This window comes from Pogona vitticeps, chromosome 2 (genome assembly GCF_051106095.1).
Source record: "Pogona vitticeps strain Pit_001003342236 chromosome 2, PviZW2.1, whole genome shotgun sequence".
Classification (NCBI taxonomy): domain Eukaryota; kingdom Metazoa; phylum Chordata; class Lepidosauria; order Squamata; family Agamidae; genus Pogona; species Pogona vitticeps.
In genome coordinates, this window is record NC_135784.1 from 122,166,538 (window position 1) to 122,191,601 (window position 25,064).

Consider the following 25,064-nt stretch of genomic DNA (forward strand, 5'->3'; position numbering starts at 1 on the left):
GTGGGTGTTAAAGGAGACTCTCTCCCACACAGGCAGCTTCATCTCCTTGCCAAGTGGCAGGAACAATGCTCAGCATTTACATCCTACGTCAGATCTGGACCGTTTCATGTGCTTTTATCTCAGTAGGCCTCACAACTGCCCTGGGAAGCAGATAATACCACCTCCCACACTGGGGACTGAGAAGCCAGCAAATGAGTCCACTGACTGAAGTAAAACAGCTCAGCCCCACTTTTATTGTGTACCTCCAAAACACTCTCGTATGCAACAGGACTTTCAGTAGTTGTTTTGATTTATTAATTTTTTTAAAAAAGTAAAATGGAAGTACAAATGCCACCTAAAAGAAACTTTACCAGCCCCCCCCTTTTCAGACAACTTCTGCCCCAACTTATTGGTGCAACGGTGCCAAATTTCCTTTTGTAGCTGCGGCTCAAAGGATTTACAACTGCAGATTAACAAAACCAGGTGACAAACAGGGAAAGTTTCCTGTGGAATCAAAGTTAAGAGGATCCAACACAAAGGGAACTCTCTGCTGCCCCCTACAGGCCCGTCACGGTCTCAAGCTTGCGTTCATAAAAGAAGCGGTGAGGAGGGCGCTTGACAGGTGTCTGTTTCCGGGCAAAGTAGCTCAGTAGAGATGGGACATTTTTTTGGGATGGGTCATCATCAGTATCATCCCTGGAAATGGGGTTAAATGACAGGAGAAATACAGTATCCGTGTGAAGCAACATTTCAGAGCCTGGGACCTCTCTCTCTCTCTCTCTCTCTCTCTCTCTTTTTAATTGCAAGGTCCCAAATCCCCTGGCCAGCATGCTGGGAGCTGGAAAGCAAAGAATCCAAGCCGCTGCCGAAGCCTGGGAATTCAGGCTTAAGGCTCAATCGAGGACAATTCCCAGGTTGCAAACCTGCATCTTTCGGGGAAGTCCAGCACAGGCTGAAAGCCAACACCCTGCCCTGCCTGACACCCCCCTGCCCAGAGGCACTTCTGTCTAGACAGAGCCTCTAGAAGCACTTTTGAGCCTCCAGAAGCAGCATTTAGCCCTTTGTCTTTTGCCAAGAGAGCACAACGTTCCGGCGCCATCCAGCTAAAATTAAATGGCTGCCTCGCCAGCGCCTCCAGTAGCCTTGTCCTTCCTTCCCTGCCTATCAAGGTCAGCGTGAGAGCGAAGGGAGGGAGGGTGCTGGAAACCCCTTTGATTCGAGCGAGGGAGGCTGCTCCACTTATCAAACCCGTGGGAACAAGTAGGGGTGGGGTGGGTGGCACTCCTGACCATCCTTGGGCATCAGCAACTTCGGCCAGAACTCTACCACCGAGCAGAAAGTATGGCATGGAGGAGTCAATGGATCAAACCAAGCCAGCATCAAAGGAAGGAGCCAGGGCCCAAAAAGAGAGGCTCCCACTCCTTGCTGAATACAGATAAATGGGTTTAAAGGAAAGAATCCCTTGGCAGACCCATGCAGCTCAAATAAACCCCCTCTTTCTCGCCATAACTGAAACAGCTATGTAGTTCTGCTATTTAAATCCCAAACTCATAGTCCACTTTCTTTCCGCCACCCACTTCCATTGCCCCTCTATGTCTCGCCTGCCCAGCCATGCTGTGGGAACTGCTGTGCCACGTCTTTCCTGTTCTATCCCCATTCAACTCACTTACTGCTTTATATTCCCTTCTATGCACGAGAGACTAGCACTAGGAAAGCCCGGCATATCACTTTTTGCAGCTGCATTTCCCTTGCAGGCTCCAGGCAACCCTTCATCTTCCACTCCAAGCTACTTCTGGCCTCCTGAGATTGGGCGGCTCCTCCCTCCCCACTTACCACCGCACTGGGACGGCTTTGCTCTCCAGGATGATCTGAGCTGTGCTCCAGCTGAACCGTACAAACTGTGGGTAGCCAAACACCGGGTCCAGACATTGTGTGAGCCACTCTTTAGTCTTGGGATCTGGGGAAAGAATGGGGGAAAAGAACGTGTGGCCAAGAATCCCAAGATATAAGTACTTAAGGTGGTCCCTTCTTCAAAGGTGGATTCTCAGGTCCCCTCTAGTTAGCTTCACAAAGGGAAGAGAGGCTGGGATCAATGAGAGACTGAGGGCTCAGGGGGCACCGCTACGTTTTGCCCCAGTCACCCAGACTGGCACTTGCAATGAGTGCAATATTTTATAACACACTTTAGATCCTGCTTTCATCTCATCTGAGCCACGGGGAGAGAAAACTGGATCCCACAAGTCGACCCATAGCATTTCCACAATAAAAGCCATATTCCGGATCCATATCCTACATGAGGTGGAACAAAAGGAGTGGAAAATATCCCACAGCCGTTGAGTGACAACACACAGGGCATAGCCCCATTCAGCTAAAGGACGTAAACGAGTAATTTTTAAATAAAATTAGCCTGAATGAACCACTGGCTAAAATCCTGTTCTGTGGCATGCTAGGTTACAACTAGAGTAGGCCCATTTGAATCAATGGAATTTACCAAGGAACTGACTCTCCAAATCCCCGATTCAATAAGCATGACCTACTATGCTAAACAACAGGATTTCAGGCACTATGTGCTCACTGCTCCATTCTACAACCCCAGCTGGAGGGGACCAAATTATCCTGTCTTGGTGAGCAGCTTGTGTCCCACCAGGAGGAACCAAATCCCTCCGAGGAAGCCCCTACAATGCATACAGAGACGGCCGCTCTCGATCCCTTCTGTTCCCTAGCAGCTGTGGTCCAATGGGCGCTGGTGCTCCTGCACGAATCCATCCAACATATGAGCTTTTCCCAACTTGATGCCTTCCACATAGGTTGGAGGCCACAGCTCCTATGACTCTCATCCAACTTTTACTCTCCAATGTGTGTCCTGGTGGAGCCAAAATGGCAGCAGAACTGCCCCAGGAGAGGAGACAGCCGCAGGCTTGAGGAAAAACACCAGGTACAAAAAAAACCACATTTAGGATAAACATCCATCAGGGAGAGACAGAAAAATACAAAACTAGCCCAGTGAGGTTTGAAAATGCTCTGAGATTAGGACGAAAGGGATAGAAAAGGCAGAGGAATGGGGTGGGCACAATTGACTGAAGAGATGGTCTCTGGAACACTCCATAGTGCAATATTTATCTTGCTTATGTTTGTCTAATTTTCTTTGAAAACTAACTAAGCTGGAGACCATCTCCCACATCTCCTGGCTGCAAATCCGTGTGGATGGTTCTACTCCCAGACTACGCAGAAAGACTGAGACCTACCATTGGGATAGCCAGAACCATAATCTGTTTCAACACCTTCCAGGTCCTCCAAGAACTTCCAGCTCTTCACGATACGGTCCCTTGCTACCTGGAAGACAGGAGAGGTAAATGGGAACACAAGAGATGGGCTTGCTGGATCAAACTAAAGGTTGATCTAGTCTATCTTTCTGACAGCAGCCAGCTAGCGGTTTGAAAGAAGTAAAGCATGACAGTGGTAGCCAACTCTTTATTGCTCAAGTTCCATATTTGGTAATCAAAGATATTCTGTTTTGGCAAAAGGAACTTCTGTTTTGCTCAGGGCCTGGAACTGTTGGTCCTCCAAGATGCCAAGGAATTATCACTCCCATCATGCCGTACAGTCTGGCTGCCTGTCTCTCCAAATGTGAGGGCAAAATGGGGTCCTCTGCCTGGCATTCACCTTGGCACAAATGCTGGCTGCGCTGACGATGGGGAAGAGAGAGTCTGCCTTTGGCTTCACAGTGACCTCCAGCTCTGGGAAACGTTGCTTAAGCTTCTCTTGGTACTTCTCTGCTGGCCCCACGGTGTCCACAAAAACCTGAAAGAAGAAGGAACCACAAAGAGCCTCAGATATGTGATTTCATACATCTCCTCACAGACGCAGAGTGCTGACCTGGCTCACCTCTGCAACCTGCACTCCGGAGTCCAGTGCGTGCTGGATTAGGCCAATGGCTGTGTCGTGTGAAAGTGCATTCAGGTTGTACTTTGCTCTGCAAGGAAAAAGAAGCTGCATTGATGCACAAAAGTAACGCTGGCTGTAAGGCAGGCGTGGCTATCCTATGGCCTAGGGACCCTATAGAATGTACAGTGGTGCCTCGCACAACGATGTTAATTGGTTCCAAAAAATTCATCGTTGTGTGAATCATCGTTCTGCGAAACACCATTTCCCATAGGAATGCATTGAAAACCAGTTAATCCGTTCCAATTGGAACGGATTGCCATCCTTAAGCGAAAATCCCCATAGGAAACATCGTTGTGTGAAACAATGTTTCCTCCATTCAAATGCATTGCAGCCTTTCCAATGCATTTTAATGGTTTAGCGAAGCCAATTTTTGCAAATTTAAGTGTGTCATAAAAGGGTCAAAAACGGTTTTAAATGCTTGGAATAGCTTCTGCACCTTCTAAAACGGGTGCAAACTTAATTTGGCTTTGATCTCACTTTTCGTTAATTTTTGCTGAATTTTTCCCCCCACCAACTTTTGACAGCTGTCAAAATCTGACAGCTCCATTGTTTCCTATGGGGCACAAAAATATTCACCATAAATTAACGAAGACTCAGATCAAAGCCAAATCAGGTGTGCACCCGTATTAGAAGGTGCTTCAATGATCCCAAGCATTTAAAACTGTTAACAGCCACCTTTCCTGCTCTTTTTTGCAAACATCGTTCAGTGAAACAGGGGACCCAAAATGCAATTGTTGTGTGAAGCATGGTCCCAAAATTGTTGTGCGAAAATTCCCCATAGGAAACATCGTTGTGTGAGGCGGCAAATTTTTCAGAAAAAGCCATCATTGTGTGAATTCATTGTTGTGTGAGGCATTCGTTGTGCGAGGCACCACTGTACCAAAAAAAATGAAATGGTGGAATTTTTCAAAAAGTAGGGAAATCTCAGTTCTAAGTGATATTATTCTCCTTCAAACAAGTGTGTCCCCCGAGCCATACTTTAGCCAAAAGTCTATTTTTAACGAGCTGGAAATTAACTTCCTGTAATTTCTGGTGCAGACTTCAGGGGGAGCTGGAAAAATGGCTCTCTGAGATTGTCCACTCCTGCTTTAAGGCCTAAACATTAGAGAAGGGTGGAGGGAAGGTAAAAGCATCATCACTAGGACTGCAGCTTTGAGCAGAGGAGAGACGCTTGCTTGGTAGTCCCAGCTTCACTCTCCCAGCCCAGGGAAGAAAAAAATCCTGCCCAAGGCCCTGGAGAGTAGGTGCTATCCAGCAGAGATCAGCCATGGAGATCTGAAACTACCACACCCATAATTCTTTTGCCACTGGCCATGCTGGCCAAGACTTCTAGAGGTGGAGCTGTTACACCTGAAGGACCAACGTTTCGTAAGCATGCCACAGATAACACTGGCCCAGCAGAACCAACAGTCTGACTTCAGTTTGAGGTAGCATTTGATGCTCCTGTGCTCCAGCTGCTTAAGGCCAACATCACAGGAAGCCGCTTCCTCCATTGCATTGTCAGCCATAGTGGTCCTGTCCCCCCCCCCCACACACACACACACAGGATGGCAACTCTCACCTTCCTAGTGATGATGCAATGAAGAAAAGCAGCCTGCTGTGTGCCGCAGCCCGTAATCCAGAAAAAGAGGCACTAGCAATTAAGAACAGGGCTCTGAGTTGGAAGTGGCAGGCAGGCAGGAAGCAGCTTGAGGCAATCACACAGCAAGGCTGCCTCCTTTTTCAGAATGTCATATTTGATGTCCCTCTGAGGTCTAGGACACGATGAGAAGAGGGGAGTGGCTTCAAGTTTCCAGCCCTCTTTCCCTGCCTCCCTCCTCGGATACCCGTTACCCATACAGACTGCACAACATAACCAACTCACTAAGAAGTTTCGTAAGGTCAGTTAACAGAGATTAACCAAGATTAATCTTGGTTAACCCTTGCCTCCCACTCTGCTCACCGCTGCTGCATGCTGGTCGAGATGAAGTTGGGTGAGAGGATGTGTAGGGCCCAACCTATAAAATCCTTGGCTGCATCGAGTTTCTCAAAGAGTTGTTCTCGCTGGGCCTCTGTCAGAGTCTTGGAATCTATAAGCAAAGGATGGAAGGAATGTCACAGTCACAAAGAGACATGGCACGCGACTGTGTTTGACATCCCAACGCCAACAGAGATGAATGAGCAATTCCTTCCATTTTCTAGCCAGATCCCATCCCAGCTTATATAGCTTCATTCATTTTCCCTTGCAAGTCCAATAGAGTACTCTCACGTTTTCTTTTTATTTACAGTACCTGCTACTTTGAGTGTCTCCATATCTCCCTGTCGGGCCACAGGACAATAGCAGATTCCATAGACCATGGGACCTGGAAGAAACCAGAAACCAGTGTAACCTGTTCCATCTCAGCCTCAGTGCTCCCCACCAACACTCTAATAATACACCAGCCTACCTTTCAGGATTGCCGTAAGAATTACAACAGGATAGCATATATGAACCCTTTCTAACAATCTAATTACTAGCAAAGTTTACTAAGGAGAATATGTGGCCCTCTAGGTGTTCCTGCTGGCTGGATAGCTCAGTGTTTTAGGTATCTGGCTGTGGAGCCAGAAGTTGGGAGTTCAATTCCCTGCTCTGCCTCCCATGAGTAGAGACAGCCTGTATGGCCACAGGCAAGATGCTCAGTCCCAGGATGCCCCCAGAAGAAGGAAATGGTAAACCACTTCTAGGTATTCTCTACCTAGAAAACCCTGAAGAGGGTCACCAAAAGTTAGAATTGACTTGATGGCACTTTATTATTATTATTATTATTATTATTATTATTATTATTATTATTATTATTATTATTATTATTATTATTATTATTATTATTATTATTATTATTACTAGTATTATTATTATTATTATTAGTAGTAGTAGTAGTAGTAGTAGTAGTAGTAGTAGTAGTAGTAGTATTACTACCACCATTATCATCATCACCATAATCATGTGTTGTTAGACTGCAGTTCATATCATCTCTAGCCAGTATGGCCAGTGGGAAGGATGATGGGAGTTGCTGCCCAGCAAAATCCAGGTCATATATTCCTTGTCCCTGAAACTGTTATGTGTTGCCAATTCATTATTGACTTATGGCAACATTAACAGGGGTTTTAAGGTATGTTATACAGTATATTCAAGGAGCAGTTCACCACTGCCAGCTCTCCAGTGAGTTTTTGTGGCCAAGCAGGCACTTGAACCCAGGACCCCAGAGTTCTGGTCTGATACTCTTGCCACACTAGCTCTATCCACGTGATTACTGTTTTAATTACAGAGCAAAGCCGATCTTACAACATACAATTCTCGACATTTGTCTCCCCTACAATGAGAGGGATGAGACATATACACAGGAAAACTCCATGAAGAGTTTTTGAGTTTTGATGTGAGAAAAAGGCAGCAGCAGATACTTTTGGATCTTAAATAAAGAACACTAGTACAAAACTTGAAGAACAAGATTTGTATTCATTCTTGCTCTCCGACTTCTCTTTAAATTGACCTTGCCTCACTGTCGTGTGATATACAGAGCTTGAGGGGTAACAACCTAGCCAGGAAATTGTTATGGGAAACCCATGAGATCACACAAAGGCACACCAATATTAAGGATGAGCACGTGGTTCAAACTCCCACCCTTCTTTATGCATGTAGGATCAATTTCAGTATTGGCAGGGAACAACCAGAACAAACACCACCGCACGGATCCCTCCGGTATAATTCCCCCGGGATAATCCGCTCCGAGCGTACCCAACACCGGGCCCCTGCCTGCCTCGTCGATGCCCAGGGTGCATGGCTCGGTCCGGCAAATGGCTGGCACAGCGGAGTCCAGCAGGCAGTTCGCCGAGTTGTCCCCTTCGAAGGCGCTCAGGTCCATCTTCGCGCGCGCCCGGAAAGCCCCGGAGAAGCCCAGCACGGGAAATGGAAAGCGGAAGCCGCCCATGGCATTCTGGGCATTGTAGTTCGTGAACTGAGAAGGTGCCGAGGAGGCAAAAAGCAGTTTCGCTGCAAAACCGCGATCTATCCAGCTTTTGCTTTTTTTAAAAAAAAAGCGCGGGAAATCCTATCTAGTCAACAAAACAGGACGACGGAAACGAAGGATACGATATTGTCTGTTTTGGAACCTCTCCAAAACTGAGGTTTTTATTTTGGTCTTAATCCAATGCATAGCCTGGCTTGTTGCCAAAAAAGGTAGTACTGAAGAGAGCCTAACAACAATAACATTTAAATAACACCCATACAATTAGACAAAACAAATAAATTTAAACACACACACACAAATCAATTAGCTAGTAGCAACTAATTAAAATGTCTTCAACAGCCATTTCGTTTAAATGCTAAAGGTCAGAATAAGAAAATACCTTAGACGGACAACAGGAGGGGGCAAATTTAGTCTTTTCTTGGCAGAGTTCTAAAGATTGGAAGGGGACACCAATGTGAAGGTAACCAAACCTTTCTGTGCCCCATAACCAAGTCTGAAGCCAGATCACAATGGATCCAGTATCTACATAGTCCTTCTAATTCAGAACGTACTGTATGTTCCTTTTAGCTCTTTTGACTCATGCCTATCCTTGAAGAAGCCACTAAACTGAGTCAGACCATGCATTGACCTGAAGCAACATGGCCCAGTCAGGACCCTAGTGGAGCCTCTTTTCAGACTTGTTCTCTGTGATTCTGATAGCTGGAAATGTAAGAACGATACTGAAACTGAGAATATCATTATGCAAAATGTACACGGATTGCTGCCTTGTTGTGGTAAAGGGGCTTGAGTAATTCAGAGAAGCTATAGGCTATGCTGTGCAGGGACACCCAAGACGGACAGATCACAGTGGAGAGTTCTGACTAAACACGATCCACCTGGAGCAGGAATTGACAAGCCCCTCCAGTATCTTTGCCAAGAAAACTCCATGGACAGAAACAAAAGGCTAAAGCTGGAATGATGCTGGAAGATGAGCCCCTCAGGTCAGAAGGCATCCAACGTGCTACTGAGGAAGAGTGGAGGACAAGTAGCTTCTGTCTGAGCTAATAAAGTGGTTGGGCCAAAGCCGGAAGGACGCTCAGCTGCGGACATGCCTGAAAGTGAAAGGAAAGTCCGAAGCTGCAAAGAAAAATACTGCATAGTGTGAGAAGCAAGGCAAAAGTGTAAAGACTCTCACCAGAGTGTCGTTCTCCCTCAAAAAGGAACAAGAGGCACAGGCTAACCCGCCTGCACTGCCCATCGAGACCAAACAGCAGGGAGTCGGTACCCAGGAGCTGGTGTGGGAACTGTTAAAAATTACAGTGGCCACCCAGACAGGGGGCGAATTGGCAGGAAAAGAGGAAAGGGGAGGTCTGTCGTGGAGGTGGGAATGGGAGATATAAAAGGAGAGGTGGACTTAATACCGAGGGGATGGGAGATGATATGGGTAGAGGACCTTGGACCGGTAAATGGGAAAAGGTACTGGTTCCCCGAGAGGAAGCAGATTATCAGAGAATAAGGGGTCTACTCCAACACCCTTCCTACTGGGGAGAGTCTGAGGCTCGGGAGTGGCGCAGGCAGCTCAGGGAGGAGAAAGAAGCAGTGGATAGAGAAGAGAGAGAACACCAGGTATGGCATTTAGAGGAAGCCCAGAGGAGCGGCTACTTAACGGGCCGTGGACCTCTCTACGAGGAGAGGAGGTTATCTACGGGACAGAGATTCGAGACAAGGAGACCACCCCACTGCTGAACCTGGAATTAGAGACTTGTGAGTTAGACAACGGTAACCAGTTTTTGAAAGGACCTTGGGACAAGTTAAATAGCAACCCCTTCGTTAAAAACGTTTGGGTGCTCTCGCCGGACCCGTAGAAGAAATGGAGTAGCCCTCATAGTCAACAAAAGAGTGGGAAAAGCTGTACTGGGATACAATCTCAAAAATGATAGAATGATTTCAATACGAATCCAAGGCAGACCTTTCAACATCACAGTAATCCAAGTTATGCACCAACCACTGATGCTAAAGAGGCTGAAATGGACCAGTTTTATGAAGACATGCAACACCTTCTAGAACGGGAAGATATGGAGGTAGTGACAGATTTTACTTTCTTGGGCTCCATGATTACTGCAGATGGAGACAGCAGCCACGAAATTAAAAGACGCCTGCTTCTTGGGAGGAAAGCAATGACAAACCTAGACAGCATCTTTAAAAGCAGAGACATCACCTTGCCGACAAAAGTCCGAATAGTCAAAGCTATGGTTTTTCCTGTAGTGATGTATGGAAGTGAAAGCTGGACCATAAGGAAGGCTGACCGCCGAAGAATTGATGCTTTTGAACTGTGGTGCTGGAGGAGACTCTTGAGAGTCCCCTGGACTGCAAGGAGAACAAACCTATCCATTCTAAAGGAAATCAAGCCTGAGTGCTCACTGGAAGGACAGATCCTGAAGCTGAGGCTCCAGTACTTTGGCCATCTCATGAGAAGAGAAGACTCCCTGGAAAAGCCCCTGATGTTAGGAAAGTGTGAGGGCAAAAGGAGAAGGGGACGACAGAGGATGAGATGGTTGGACAGTGTCATCGAAGCGACCAACATGAATTTGGCCCAGTTGTGGGAGGCAGTGGAAGACAGGAGGACCTGGCATGCTCTGGTCCGTGGGGTCACGAAGAGTCAGACATGACTCAACGACTAAACAACAACAACAGCAACACCTTCTAGAACTGACACCAAAGAAAGATATTCTTGTCATTATAGGGGACTGGAATGCTAAAGTAGGGAACAACAGGTAAGTTTGGTCTTGGAGTTCAAAAAGAAACAGGGCAAAAGCTAATAGTTTTGTCAAGAGAACAAGCTGGTCATCACAAACACTCTTTTCCAACAACACAAGAGGCGACTCTACACATGGACATCACCAGATGGGCAATACCGAAATCAGATTGATTATGTTCTCTGCAGCCAAAAAATGGAGAACCTCTATACAGTCAGCAAAAACAAGACCTGGAGCTGATTGTGGCTCTGATCATCAACTTCTTATAGCAAAACTCAAGCTTAAACTGAAGAAAGTAAGAAAAAAACACTGGGCTAGTCAGGTATAATCTAAACCAGTGGTTCTTAACCTTGGGTTACTCAGGTGTTTTTGAACTGCAATTCCCAGAAACCCCAGCCAGCACAGCTGGTGGTGAAGGCTTCTGGGAGTTGCAGTCCAAAACACCTGAGTAACCCAAGGTTAAGAACCACTGGTTTCTAAACCAAATCCCTTACACAATCGAAGTGAAGAATAGATTTAAGGAACTAGATTTGGTGGACAGAGTTCCTGAAGAACTATGGATGGAGGCTCGTAACATTGTACAGGAGACAGCAACAAAAACCATCCCAAAGAAAAGGAAATCCAAGAAAGCAAATGAGGCCTTACAAATAGGGGAGAATAGAAGGGAAACAAAATACAAGGGAGATATGGAAAATTACAGAAAATTGAATGCAGACTAGCAAGGAGAGACAAGAGGGCCTTCTTAAGTGAACAGTGCAAAGAAATAGAGAAAAATAAAAGAAAGAGAAAAACCAGAGATCTGTTCAATAAAATTGGAGATATCAAAGGAACATTTTGTGCAAAGATGGACATGACAGAGGACAAAAATGGAGGGACCTAACAGAAGCAGAAGACATTAAGAAGAGGTTGCAAGAATTGACATTTCATCCATCGTATCAGTTTATTTCCATATGTCTGAGAAAGTGGACTTGTCCACAAAAGCTCACATTAAAATATAAAAGTTAGCTTTTAAGGTGCCATATACAGTGTTGTTATCTTTTTGTTTGGTTTGGTTTCTTTGGATTTTGCCTGGTATGTTTGCATACAAGAGACTTAATAAGTACAAATAGCTTTTTGATGTAAAGTTGCTCTCTTTTACAAGCCACGTTCCTGTGCTTCTGCACAAGAGACAGAACTGTAACTAGTGTATCTGTGGCTGCACGCAGACTCGTTATGAAGAATTTACCTACTGTACTGAATACTTACCAGTTGCAAAACGAGCGCTGCCTTTATCAGTTGCGTAACAATAAGCAAGGATACAAGAGTGGAGAGAGGGATACGTTTTCTATAGGGAAACAAGGAGTACAAAACGGGTACGCAACAACTGTGTGTTTAAGTTGGGAACGAGGATGTCATCACTGTATTTCCAAAAGGGCTCTTGGTGGGACAGGCATACACCGAGCAAGCACGGCGTGGATTAACGCCTCTGTTCCCGAGCCAGCCCTCTCCAACCCGAACAGGAGGGGAAACAAGGCGGGGGGGGTCTGCGGTGGCGCTGTCTCGGCGCCGCTACCTCTGAGAAGCCGACTCCGGATTAGGCCCCGCCTTCCCGCGCCCTCGTCGTCCTCCTCCTTCCCCCCTCCCCCCGGCCCCCTTACAGCAGGCGGACTATAAAAGGCCGCCGCCGCCCCTGCAGTGCCTCCCGCGAGCGCCACGCCTCCTGGTCCTCTTCGCCGACGGCCGTGCGCGGACACCAGAGGTAGGGCGAGGGCGACTTCGAGGGGATGCGCGGCTTGCGATCTCGGCAGGCCTCGTTCTGGGGAATGTGGGCCTGGAGCGTTTTATTTCATCCCGCCCGGCTTCACCGGCAGCGGCAGCTGGGGAGAGGGCCTCTTTTTTTCTCTCTCTCTTCGCTGCGGACCCGGTTCCCCGCCCGCGCCTCTTGAGCAGCCTTGCGCCGCGATGGAGAGGTTCGGGGTTCTGGCGCTGGGGGAACCCGCGCCTCGTGCGCCTTTGTTTTAAAAGGGGGCGTTGGCGCGGCATATGTGTGTGTGTTTCCCCCCCCCCCCCCACGCTGGCACCGAGATCAGCGAGGGGAAACACGTGTATCTCGTCGGGTGTCCCTGGACCTCCCTTTCTGAAAGATTGCCTTGCTTCTTGAACGGGCGTTCCTCGATCTCCCTGAAAGGCGAGCTAAACGCTGCCCATTACGTCCTCGGCATACGAGTAGGAGGGCTTTTCTTTGTGTTCCCGACTGAAGAAAGGGGGGAGAAGGGAAAACGGCGTGCCGACTTCGTAATCCGACCCCAGGGGTCCTTTCCCCCCTACCTTTCTTCCGCCGCTTCTCTTCTTTCCCCGCCCATCGTCAAACCCCCGCAAAGCGCAAAGGCTTTCCAAGGCGGCCTGGCGGCGAGCGTTGTCCGTAGCGAGGTTTGCTTTGCGCAGGGCGACGAAGCGGTCTTTTCTGGGGCTCCAGGCGGGAGGGGGGCGGCTGACGCTCCTAATACAGTGCTGGCGAATATCCCGTGACCCAGAGCAAAAAAGTTCTTTAGCTGCGGAATTCCTGCTCTTTAAACAGAGAGGGTTAAGTGGGTTAATAAGGAATTGGGAAATGGCACTTGTTAGGGCGAGGCATGAAAGGGGGCCCTTCAGGGAACGTTTCCTGCAGTAGTGTTAGTATGGGGAGGGGGGGGTTGGGTGGGAGAAACAGAAGATGTGGTGAAAGCATCTTGGGGGTTGTGTTTATGTGCATATTGGCCTCTTGAGATCTTCCTGCTCCAGAGTTTTGTCTTCTTTTTGAAGGCTGAAGAACACAAAACCTTCAGTGTTTTCAAGCTGGCTGCACCAGTAAAGGCAGATCAGCTAAAGTGGACAATGGCTTAGCATTGTTCGCGCTTTGCCGGTTCTTTACCAGGAGGGACTGTTTATCGCCTAAGTCAGAGCAGTTCTGCCACCCCTCTTTCTTGAGCTGGGGGACTCTGATAAAGTCTCTTGGCTGGGACAGGAACACTTCCCCTCTCAAGTTCTGAGATAATGGCTTGTTCAGCAAAGTTCAAAATGTTGTCTCTTAAAGGGGTGGGTGAGCAAAGGGCTGCCTTCAAGCAGGGATTTGGACTGCTGCCCCCATCAGCCCCAGGCATCAGGAATGTGGGAGGCTGCAGTCCAGGGCTACCTTCTTCAAAGGAGCTTGAGATGAGGAGCCTGGCTGAGACAAGAGGAGCAAAGTTGCTCCAAACCAGACTTGGGTTGGGTGTCACCATGGTTTAGCCATGGGAAGTATTAGCACAACCTTTTATCATCGCTAAATGATTGCAGCTACATGCCCAGAACTCTTGGTGTAACTTGTTCATAAGCTAAGACCAGAGCAGCATTCTGAGGGACCCAGCCTGACTGGGACTTAATTCAGAACTTGGTGGGGCATGGAGAACCTGCAGTCACTGGAGATAATGGCGGAGGGAAGAGTCTTTGATAATTGATTTTAAATTGCCTAGCAACAGCTTGCATTTGCCTTGCTCATTCATTCTGTGCAATATACAAAAGCCTTCCTCCTGCATAATGACGCTTATGGGTCATAAATAGCATTCCTTCCTCTTCTCAATTACATGTCACTAGAAGAGATGCAGGTGCATCTGCTAGTCTGAAATAGTGTGTGCTTTGCTGCTTGTCCCAAAAACCAGTGGGCACTGTCTGTGGAAACCCATGTGCAGCAGGGCAGCCGTACACCTTGAACAGCACCTCTGGAAGTAAAGCTGCTCATCACACAGGAGTACGGCCAGCACAGGCAGAAACGCTTTATCTCAAAGTCAACAAAGGAACCTGATAATTTCTCATCTTTGCCAGAAGTGAGTCCCTGTGCCCATTCAAGACTAAGCTGTTCCAAAATGCTCCATGAGATGGAGCCATGGCTCACAACAGTATACAGTATGTCTTTCAAAATTCATGTCCTGCCTCCTTCTTTGATAATTGTAGCTGAGCTTAGACAGGTGATAGGTACCATCCTCATCCCTACTAACTAAGCGTTCTTACACGTGAGACCTTTGAATCTGACCTCCGTTACACAAACAGGTAGAGGTAACTCATGTGTTCAGTACTGATTGCATGTGGTAACCCCTCCAGCGGTGGAAGATAAATTGCATTTGTCTCTGCCCTAGCTAGAGAATGCTGCATATTAATAGTGACTGCCTGGATTTATCCCTGAAGGTCTATAGAAAGTCAGGTGTGGCGACATGCTGTCGTCCCTGGCTATGACTGTTGCTTTCTGCAGTTTCCTAACGGCCATCTTCATGTTCATACATGCTGCTGCTCTGCAAGAGTACCACTTTATCTATGCTCTTGTTCCTGTGCATATACCCAAAATGTATGTTTTATTCTGAAAAGCAGGGAGGGGTGGGAGGGATGAAATAATGGGACTGACTACTTTTTTTGCACAACAGCCAGAACCAAATCAGCAAAGTATTGATGTGAATAGTTGTGTTGGAGTAAACTTTGTAAAAGGATCTTTGACAATGGAGTGGAGTTGAGAAGAATGAAACTCCCATCACAGCTTGGCACCCACCAAGTACTGCACAGTTCAAAAAGGTGCTTGAAAATGTGTACAATTTCCACCACTGAGCCAATAAGAAGCAGTGTTTAATGCGCTGTACTTCCATCTCGGATCTCCTGTAATGACAGAGAAACCACTTGTCTGGGTTTGTTCTTTCTTTCTCTGTCTCTCTGCCACACACAAGATACACGCCTCTCAAGCCATCTGAAATAGGTTTAAAAGAAACAGCAGGAAGATTTTGCTAGCTAACCAGTGATTGGTAGGCAGCACTTGCTCATGCAAAGTTTCTTCTAAAAATGTCGTCATGGAAGTGACTGCTTGAGCCAAAAAGCAACCTTTCTCCTCAGCGGAGCGGAGGCCTGCCTGCTAACCTTATGTGTGCCAAGGATCTTCTCGATTTGAACAGAGTCCCTGTCTTGTTAAACACAGTCCCTCCTGTCACTCTAGGGCTGGATGCAGTTCTGTGCTAGAGTAAGAGAAGAGGCTCTTCCATACACTTACAGTTTCTCATTGGCAAGAAGCTGGGTTTTAAAGTCAAATGGGACCTGCTGGTGGCACCTGGAGTTGGTGGGGTGGAAAGGGTGAGACTAAAAGGTGAGATGAAACCAGCTACATCTAATTCACTACCGAACCTCCTCCCTTGGGAAGTCTTAAGTACACAAGTCATGCCTAACAACTAAATGAAGGAATACTTTCTTGTCAGTCTTGGTTTAAAAGGGCTGGCTGCTTTCACACTTGCTTCTGTGCTGAGAAGAAAAAGCCACCAAACTGGACGTTGAGGAGTGTGAAAGATTTCCTCGTCTTTCAAAGATTCTCAGCAAACTATAGCCTCAATGATGGTGTGTGGAAACCACATTAAGACTGTCAGGAGTTAACACGTTTTTTCCAGACCTTACTAGAAATTTAGACGACATCACAACCTCTACAATTAATACAGCTGCTGCAGACACTGCCAGAAATTAATCTGGCTTGCTTTCTTTGGAGTTCACTTCAGTGTGTTGGCTAGAGCAGTGGTCCCCAACCTTGGGCCTCCAGAGGTTCTTGGACTACAACTCCCAGAACCCTTCACCACCACCTCTGCTGGCCAGGATTTCTGGGAGTTGAAGTCTAAGAACATCTGGAGGCCCAAGGTTGGGGGCCACTGGGCTAGAGCAGCTTCTCTTCCATTCTCTCTTATGTGCATAAATAGATGCACTCAATTCCCTTATATTTCCTGATACGTACAGTATGAGCTTAACCCATCACTCACTCACACACATAAAATTTAGCTGCATGCACCAAGCTACTCTGTTGATACACAGACTTGCACATACCTGGCCACCTTATTTCATGTGCAGGTGCATAGACACACCCAGCCACCTCACACAGAAAATACCACTCTCTGCTTTCTCATCCCACTCTCTCCATGTGGTCCGGGCGGGTGGCAGATGCTGTAGCCATGGTTGCTATTATGCCTGAGGGAACGAAAACAGCTACCACTTCCTCCACCACTGACCACACTCAGAAACCATTGTTTTTTTTTTTTAAAAAAAAAAACATGGTTGCCTATAGACATCAGTTTGCCCACCCATTTTGTCTGGCACTCGTCCATGACATAATGCCTTAAATTGGGGTGTGGATGGGGGTGGGGTATACTTCCTCGCCATCCATGGCAGCCAAGCAGCAGAGTATTGCTGTGTCTCATGCCAGCTCCACCTGCACTCTGCTAGAAGAGACCAAGGCTGGAGCTTGCTGCAGGGAGAAGGCCCTCCCTCATAAGGTTCTCCATTGCACACGTGGTGGTCAAATTTGGGGAACGAACGGATGCCTCAGAAATGGGACTCTACTTATTACTCCAGCTTCTTTGATAAGATCGGAGAAGGGGATGGCCAAGGCTGGACGTTTGACCCAGGAGACCACATGAAAGGCTCCAGTTGCTGCAACCTTTTAAGCCCTTTGAAGAAGGGGTGGAGGGAGAAGATTATATTCTGTGTCAGACTTCCAGAGACTTTGCCCAGTAGCCAACATTATCTTTATTCTGTTCTGATTTTTTCAGAAAATGGCTTCTGGTAAAGCTTATATTGGGAAACCTGCTCCAGACTTCCATGCCACAGCAGTGGTGGATGGTGCCATCAAGGAAATAAAGTTGTCAGACTACAAAGGTGAGGAATACATTCATTTCTGGTTGTCCTTACTACCGTCTCCTCTGAGACTGTACCAGTATAAGTAGACAGGGAATCATGGAAGAGTTAGTCTTTGTTATGCACTATCAAGCTGCTTCTGACTTACAGTGACACTGTTAATTTAATAACCTCAAAACGGTCCTGTGCTCAGGCCTTTCAGACCAAAGACTGTGATTTCCTTTGTTGAGTCATTCCATCTTGTGTTTGGTCTTCCTCTTTTCCTGCTTCCATGAACCAAATTTGTCTTTTCTAGCGAGTCTTCTCAAAATGTGCCAAAAGTACCATATCCCCATTTGGTTCACTTCCATTTCTAGAGAGAATTCAGGGTAGATTTGATCTAGCATACACTTTCCTCCAACATCATATTTTGAATGAATCGGTTTTTCCCCCAGTCAGCTTTTTTTTACTATCTAGCTTTCAAATCTGTACCTACAGTAGTCATTTGGAATATTATGGCATGGAAAGGTTAGGGTATGTTTGCTGTGTTTTTGGATACACATACCCTGGCTATCTGGGAGATTCTGAAGAGTGCCAGTCCACAAAAAGTAACTTTTCTGAGTGCTGACCCCAGCCATGGCATTGGTACCTCAGGGCTACCTGGGTAAACAGAAGCTAGGTGTGTGTAGGAGGCAAAAGCTTTCTTCCTGATGCAGTCTGGAACACACAAGTATCGAATCTCCTTTAAGAGTAACACGAAGCCACCTGGCTAATGGCTTGAGAGCAAGTGGCTGCTTTTAGGTTCATGATGTCCTACTCACATTTTCCTCTGAGGCGAATCGATAAGGGGCCATGGCTTTATTTCATGCAACAGAAAGAGGTAGAGCTTTGGTACTGCTGAGGCATAGCTGATGCCAGACCTTGACTTCTACATACATGAATTAGACTACTTGCCCAAGCAAGAAGCGAGGTAGCCAAGGCTTACGGATCAAAGGACTAAGGTCTCTCGCTGTGTTAGTGCTTTTGCTCATGTGGCCTGTCTCTCTCACATAGGCAAATATGTGGTTCTCTTCTTTTACCCACTGGATTTCACCTTTGTTTGCCCCACGGAGATCATCGCTTTCAACGACCGAGTGGAGGAATTCCACAAGATCAACTGTGAGGTCATTGCAGCTTCCGTTGACTCTCAGTTCACCCACCTGGCCTGGTGAGTCTCAACCTTTTGCGTGCCAGGTATTCTTTGCATTTCACTCGCCAGCAGCCTCACCCAGCTTGGCCTATGACTGAGGATTCTGGGAATTGAAGTCCAGGACATCCAGAAAGACAACAGTTGGAAACCTGTATCTTAGTCTTCCTAGTGTTAGTATGTGTCCTTCTCATGTTGAAAAGCAAGGACTAGATGTTCATACTACAGGCTGGGCTGTAATGGAAAAACTAGTATAGTAACTACACTTTCTGAAGAGCAGGCCCCAACTTGTTTTCTGCACCTCAGCTATTGATTTAGCTGCCTATTTTTGGCGTAACGTGTCCTAGATATGAATGAACCGGGGGGGGGGGGCTTCACGCTTGGTCTAGGGAGCATTGTGTTTCCTTCGGGTGGAGGGAAACGGTTGACAAGTCAGTCCCTAGAATTATCGGTGTTAACTGACTGAAGGGTGTGAAGGCCTACACTAGTCTTATCTTGCAAAACCTTGCTGTTGCTAGACCTTTATCAACCATCTTGCAAGACAGACAGCATTGACTTTGGGCAGTAATCCAGTGTGGAAAGTGATTAATCTTTTCATTGGAAAAATAGCTATACCTAATTGGAGGGCACCACCCGTTGTTGGACAGACTGTTGCGTTGTTGGTTAATCAGTTCAGCCACGTTTAAATCGTGAATGAGCACAGGGAGACCTGCAGATCATCTAGATCAGTGGTTCCCCAACCTTTTCCAAACTGCGGATCGGTTGTGGGGGGGCGAGGGTCCGTGCATGGGTGGGTGGGGTGCGCTTGTGCACATGTGCGGAAGGGCGAGACACCTGTGAATGCAGGTGGACGGGCCATGGCGGGGGGGGAGTCTGGGGTGGGCGGGGGGGAGATCTGTCTCCGCAGCCCGGTCCTGGGCCATGGACTGTGGGTTGGGGACCTCTTGTCTAGATGGCAAAAACACTGCAGATACTAATTGAACTTTCTTTGCAGGATCAATACACCAAGAAAGGAAGGGGGCTTGGGTTCTACAAATATCCCACTTGTGGCAGACATCAGCCACAATATTTCCAGGGATTTTGGAGTGCTCAAAGAAGACGAGGGCATTGCATACAGGTATGGGGAGGGTAAGGGATAACCTGAATGAGAGATGATGGATAAAAACAAAATAGAAGTAGAAAATAATTTAAAAAATAAGAGAACAAATAAAAAAGACAAATACATGGTGGCACCTTAAAGACTAACTGCCATTATTTTTTAATGTGAGCTTTTGTGGATGAGTCCACTTTGTCAGACATAAGAAGTGGACTTGTCCAGAAAGCTCATATTTTTTAATTTTATTTTTAAAGTTATAACAAACAAAATAAACTAGATGTAACCAAAGTATAAGACAGTTACATTAAAACAAGAAGGGGGGAAAGAATGACACATACTTATATAACCTTGAGCTCCCCTCGCCACTTGGGACTGTTCATCTTTTTATTTATCAAATTATATTATTGTTTACTTGCTTATTTTTACATATTGTGTCATTGCCCTATTTCCCTCCAAAAATACAATAAGTCTTCACCGGGAATAAAAACCTTTCCCTTTCTCAAATACTTGTAACAAAATGGGTCCATAATGTCTTCAGAGTCAGTGGTACTCAATATTCTTTTTCTTATTTTAAGTTCACAAGTTAGTTTATCATTGATAGCCACATCACACATTTCTTTATAGCAATCTTCCATGTTAAGTAGACTATTGTATTTCCAATTCTTTGCAATAATTAAGCTTGCTACAGTCACCATAACAACAATTTTGTTACATCCTTACCCAGTATGTCATTTGTCTCTAAAAATTTGTGAACACTCCTTTTTTCTGGTTGTTGTGGGTTTTTCGGGCTCTTTGGCCATGTTCTGAAGGTTGTTTCTTCCTAACGTTTCACCAGTCTCTGTGGCCGGCATCTTCAGAGGACAGGAGTAGCACTGGTGAAACGTTAGGAAGAACAACCTTCAGAACATGGCCAAAGAGCCCGAAAAACCCACAACAACCATTAGATCCTGGCCGTGAAAGCCTTCGCAAATACACTCCTTTTTTCTCTTTTCACAAGACCACCACATATGTAAATATGTCCTCTCTTTTTTACAACCCTGATACTGTTTCATTTTATAAATTCATTTTTACAGGCATTAAGTGCCATGTCCATGTAACTTTATAACAATCTTCTTTAATCCTTATCAACATATTTTTCATCATTCTTCTATTCCATATTCTATTCCAATCTTATCACCTTGATTTCTTTACCTAAATCTTCTTGCCATACTTATTTTAACGCTATTGTTGTATCTTCTGCTTTTGTCATATCTTGTATCTTATATTTATAGTACCCCTTCTGCAGGCTTTGAATTTCTCTTTTCTATTATTTCCTCACATTTCATCAATGTTCTTCCCTCTCCTTGATGAGCTTTCCATTCTTTTATCCAATTTTAGTATATTTAATCAAGGAATCCCCTCTCCTTCTAATGTAACTTTTATTTGCTCCCTGTTGTGCATCTTTACCCATTTTTTAATTTTTATAATTTCCTTTCCAGTTAATATTTTCTCCAGACTCCAGGAAATTCCTTAACTACCACCTGACTCAGTGGGGAGACCAATGGACTTAATGTTTTCCTATACTCTTTCCAGCATATTGGCTGTAAAGGGATTATTCATTTCTTTAATTACTTGATTAATTTTTTTCTTTATAAAAAGCTCACATTAAAAAATAATAGCCATTGTTTTTTAAGAGGCCATCACTTTTTGTCTTTTTTATTTGTTCTTTTATTCTTTTAAAAAATTTTTTACTTTTATTTTGTTTTTACCTATAATGCTGGCACAGAAGAACATGGCTACCTCTTCTTCAACTTGAATCAGAGATGAGTCTTTTGAAGGGCCTGTGACTTAACATATTTAGTTATACAGTGGTGTCTTGACTTACGAAGTTATTCCGTTCCGGAGTGATGGTCGTAAGTTGAAGCACCATTTCCCATTGGAATGCATTGGAACGCAATGAATTTGTTCTGGCTGGGGGGGGATTGCTTTTAAAAAACACAACACCCCACTGCAAGCCCCATTAGAACGTGTCAGGGCCGGGGGGGGGGGGGGAATAACAAAACCTTAAAAAAACAATGCAAGTCCCAACAGAACATATCGGGGGCAGGAAAAAAAACACACACACACACACAAAATGCAAGCCCCATTGGAATGTGTTAGGGCCGGGGGGGGGCGGAATTGCCAGAAACCAAAAAACGATGCAAGCCCCATAGGAACGCGTTGGGGCCTGGGGAAAAAATTGTCAAAACCAAAAAAAAAAAAAAAAAAAAAGCAGAGTAAGCCCCGTAATAACACACTGGGGCAAAACAAACAAACAAACAAAAAACCATTGTCTTTCTTCCCTTCAGAGGCCTGTTCATAATTGATGACAAAGGCATCCTCCGGCAGATTACTATGAATGACCTACCTGTGGGGCGTTCTGTGGATGAGACCCTGCGCTTGGTGCAGGCCTTCCAGTTTACAGACCAGCATGGCGAAGGTAAGGAGGGTTGCCATGGGAAACGGGGCGAAGGAAGCAGAGAGGGTCAATATTGCTCCAGGCATGGTAGAACTGCAGTAGCTCCACTGCACCCTGGCCTTCTTCCTGGAGCAAAGGCAGGAGGACCCATACCCCTGGGTAGCGCAGGATCGTACTTTAAAGCAAGGGCGAAGGATTTGCATCCCTTCAAGCTTTGTTGATCTGCAGCTCCTGACTCGGACTGACAGAAGCTGCAGTTCAGTCATCTCTGGAGAGCCACAAATCACCCATCTTGCTTTTGAGGCTGCCTTCTATCATACGTAACGCTTCCTGAACACACTTTTAGCAAGTTGTTTTGTCTAGAGCAGGGGTGCAAATCATGCAGGCCGCATGTCATGCCTAGAGGCCATTTACAGCCTCGCCCACCCAAGACCATCCCAGAGCCCCTCCCAAAAATCCTCCCAAGTTTTTCATGCCAAAAAGATCTCTTTCTGCTCTTCAGGGCCTTCAGAAGTGCAGAGTTTTGCCTCAGGAGCATGTTGGGAGCGGGGGGGCTGGGGGATATCTTGCAACACCCACCTCGCCCCTAAAGAAACAGGAAGTACCTGTCTGGGAACTTCCTGTTTGTTATTTAGACGCCATTCTCAACTATTTCTGAGCCTGGTGCAGTTCACAGGATTGGAGAACAGCTGATTTTGGCCCCAAGCCCACTATCATCCTCCTCTGCCTAGAGCCCTGTATAGCAGAGTTTAGTGCCGTTTTGTTCCTCCTGCTATCTTCTGAAGTGGTCTTCAAGGATGAACATGAACAGACTATAAAGCTGGTGCAGCAGTCTTTATATTGTGAATCTAGTAGGAGCATGTAGAGAAATAATAAATATAATTAAAGATTTGGATCAATATAGGTTGAGCAGAGTGAATAAATCCTGTTGGTAGTCTCTAGTTTGGACAAAACGAAGCAGAGAATGCAAATCATTGTGTAAAACATTCTGTGAAAAGGACCACCGAACACTCTGTGCAAGAATACTCTGAAATTCGTCTTAACGAAACCGGAGCTATGATCTGTCTGATCCAATGTACTCTTTCCCCAGAGTGGGAGATGCGTAGCAGGTGGGCAGGCAGTACTTACCAGGAACCACCACTTGCCATCTGTTTCACAAGCATGGCCCCCCTGGAGCAGCCTAGACCAGGGTCGGCCTCTCCTTGTGCCGCCCCTGTTGAATGAAATCCAGCTTCTTTTCCTTTTTGTTGAGCAAAATGCACAGAAGGGTTTTGTTATTCTACCGGAGGAGGCTTGCATTGTGTTGCAAAACTCTTCTCTGTGTGTATGCACAAGATCCACCCAGAATTATATTTTTATGTAGCTCCTTAAAGTACAGAAGCCTCTTGGGACATAAATGTAGGAAACTCCAGCTTTGGCCTATCTTCTTGCTTTTTTATTTTTATTTTTCCCCTACAGCCTTTTCTGATGGCCCAGTGAGCTTTTTACACCAACTCAGCTTCTTCCTTCGGCCCCTTAATGTCAGCACCTGTTGGTACCTTAAGAGGTGAAATCTGAAATAAACCCATTGAATCAATGGAACTTACAGAGGAACTGACTCACCAAATCCCCACTGGTTTAATGAACATACTCTAGTTGTGACTTAGTACAGTATAGGTATTTAGTCTATATGAGACTTTTTCGTTTGCTGAGGCTCTTCTCGTAGCTTGCTCCTCATAGCCAGTTCTGACCTTTTCTAATATTTGATACAGCCCAAGCAATCTTTCACTGCTTTAGGGAACTTGCTCCCCTAAGTTTGCTTCCTTGGTAATTTTGAGACTTTCAAACCAAATAATGCGCCCACCCCCGCTCCTTTTATCTTTTCTTGCTCTAACATTGTTTTCTCCCCTTCCCCTTCCCCCCCCCCTTGTGACAGTGTGCCCAGCTGGCTGGCAACCTGGTGGCGACACCATCAAGCCCAACGTGAAAGACAGCAAGGTCTTCTTTGCCAAGCAGCAGTAGGCTTTCTCTTCGGCACAGCCATTGCACTCCTGAAGGAATCGGGTTTGAATGTGAAGGGATTGTGCCTACTGAATTTCCCCCCACGTAGTTCTCTAGAAGGAAGAGATCTTTGGGGAGAGCTGGGCTACGAAAGTTTCCTGCCAGGAGTCATCCCTAGAAGTAGCTTGAATGTAAGTTGGAGTAGGGCATCCGTGCGATTATGTTTCAATAAATGATGATTAAAATAAACACGACGGTACTGTGTGATAACTCCTTGAATATGTTTTGAAATAAATACAGTGGTGCCCTGCTTAACAATTACCCCGCTGCACGATGAATCTGCTTTACAATGAGTAAAATGATGTTTAAATGGGGAAAATCCGCTTGACGATGATCGATTCCCTGCTTCGGGAACTGATTTTTCGCTTAACGGTAATAAAAAAAAGCTGATTGTCGGGTTTTCAGAATGGCTTCCCGCTGTGTTCAGGATGGATTCTTCGCTTTACAGGGATTTGAACGGAACAGATTATCGTCAAGTGAGGCACCACTGTGGAGGCAAATAGACACTCCTGCAGGAGGACCTGCAGAGGAACTTGTAGCCTTATGGATGTTGTTGGGCACGTCCCATTTCCATCAGACCTTCAGCCAGTGGTGAGGCATGATGGAAGTTGCAAACTCTTCTGCAGCTAGAGTGGGGGGGCACGTGTTTCCGACTCCTGCAACAGGGTACATGGGGATGAAGCAAGTTTTTACTCTCGGTTAGCTGCTGTGCCTGGCTTTGGGTGGAAAAGTAAACCCCACCCCCCTCCTGCCCCAACTTGCCACTACTGTACTTCTGATACACGGTTAAAGTTGTCTAGGCATCTTACAAATCAGCCTGCTAAGTCTCACAGATCTCTGACCCATATTAGGTGTGGGAACCTGTGGCTCTCCCAGTTGTGGGACTTCAGTTCCAGTTTTCCTGGTCATTGGCTGTTCTGACTGGCTGACAGGAATTCAAGAACACCTGGAATGCCACCGGTTCCATGCTCCAAGGTTAAGAGAGAAGCGACATGCAAGATTGTGGAAAATGGGAACCAGCCTGCCATTCTCCTTGCCCTTG

The 25,064-nt window shown here is 46.1% G+C and overlaps 2 protein-coding genes across 3 annotated transcripts; one reads left to right on the forward strand and one right to left on the reverse strand.

The window, feature by feature from the left end:
* Nucleotides 1–271: 271 nt before the first annotated feature.
* RNASEH2A (ribonuclease H2 subunit A) lies at nt 272–13,090 on the reverse strand. Of its 2 annotated transcripts, none has more exons than XM_078385842.1 (8): nt 12,950–13,090; nt 6,195–6,266; nt 5,867–5,993; nt 3,865–3,952; nt 3,643–3,780; nt 3,225–3,312; nt 1,813–1,936; nt 272–675 (listed from the first exon to the last, which is right to left on the reverse strand). In XM_078385842.1, exons 2-8 carry the CDS (start codon nt 6,259–6,261, stop codon nt 537–539), a joined length of 771 nt encoding a protein of 256 aa, XP_078241968.1. In that variant the 5' UTR covers nt 6,262–6,266; nt 12,950–13,090; the 3' UTR covers nt 272–536. The 2 variants fall into 2 exon arrangements, with proteins under 2 accessions (XP_078241968.1, XP_020664932.3); XM_020809273.3 differs by lacking the exon at nt 12,950–13,090 and adding an exon at nt 7,676–7,853.
* Nucleotides 12,238–24,211, forward strand: PRDX2 (peroxiredoxin 2). The gene is made up of 6 exons (XM_020809282.3): nt 12,238–12,380; nt 17,200–17,305; nt 18,317–18,470; nt 19,444–19,566; nt 21,873–22,003; nt 23,898–24,211. The coding sequence occupies exons 2-6, from the start codon at nt 17,203–17,205 to the stop codon at nt 23,981–23,983; spliced, it is 597 nt and encodes a 198-aa protein (XP_020664941.1). The 5' UTR covers nt 12,238–12,380; nt 17,200–17,202; the 3' UTR covers nt 23,984–24,211.
* Nucleotides 24,212–25,064: the final 853 nt, after the last annotated feature.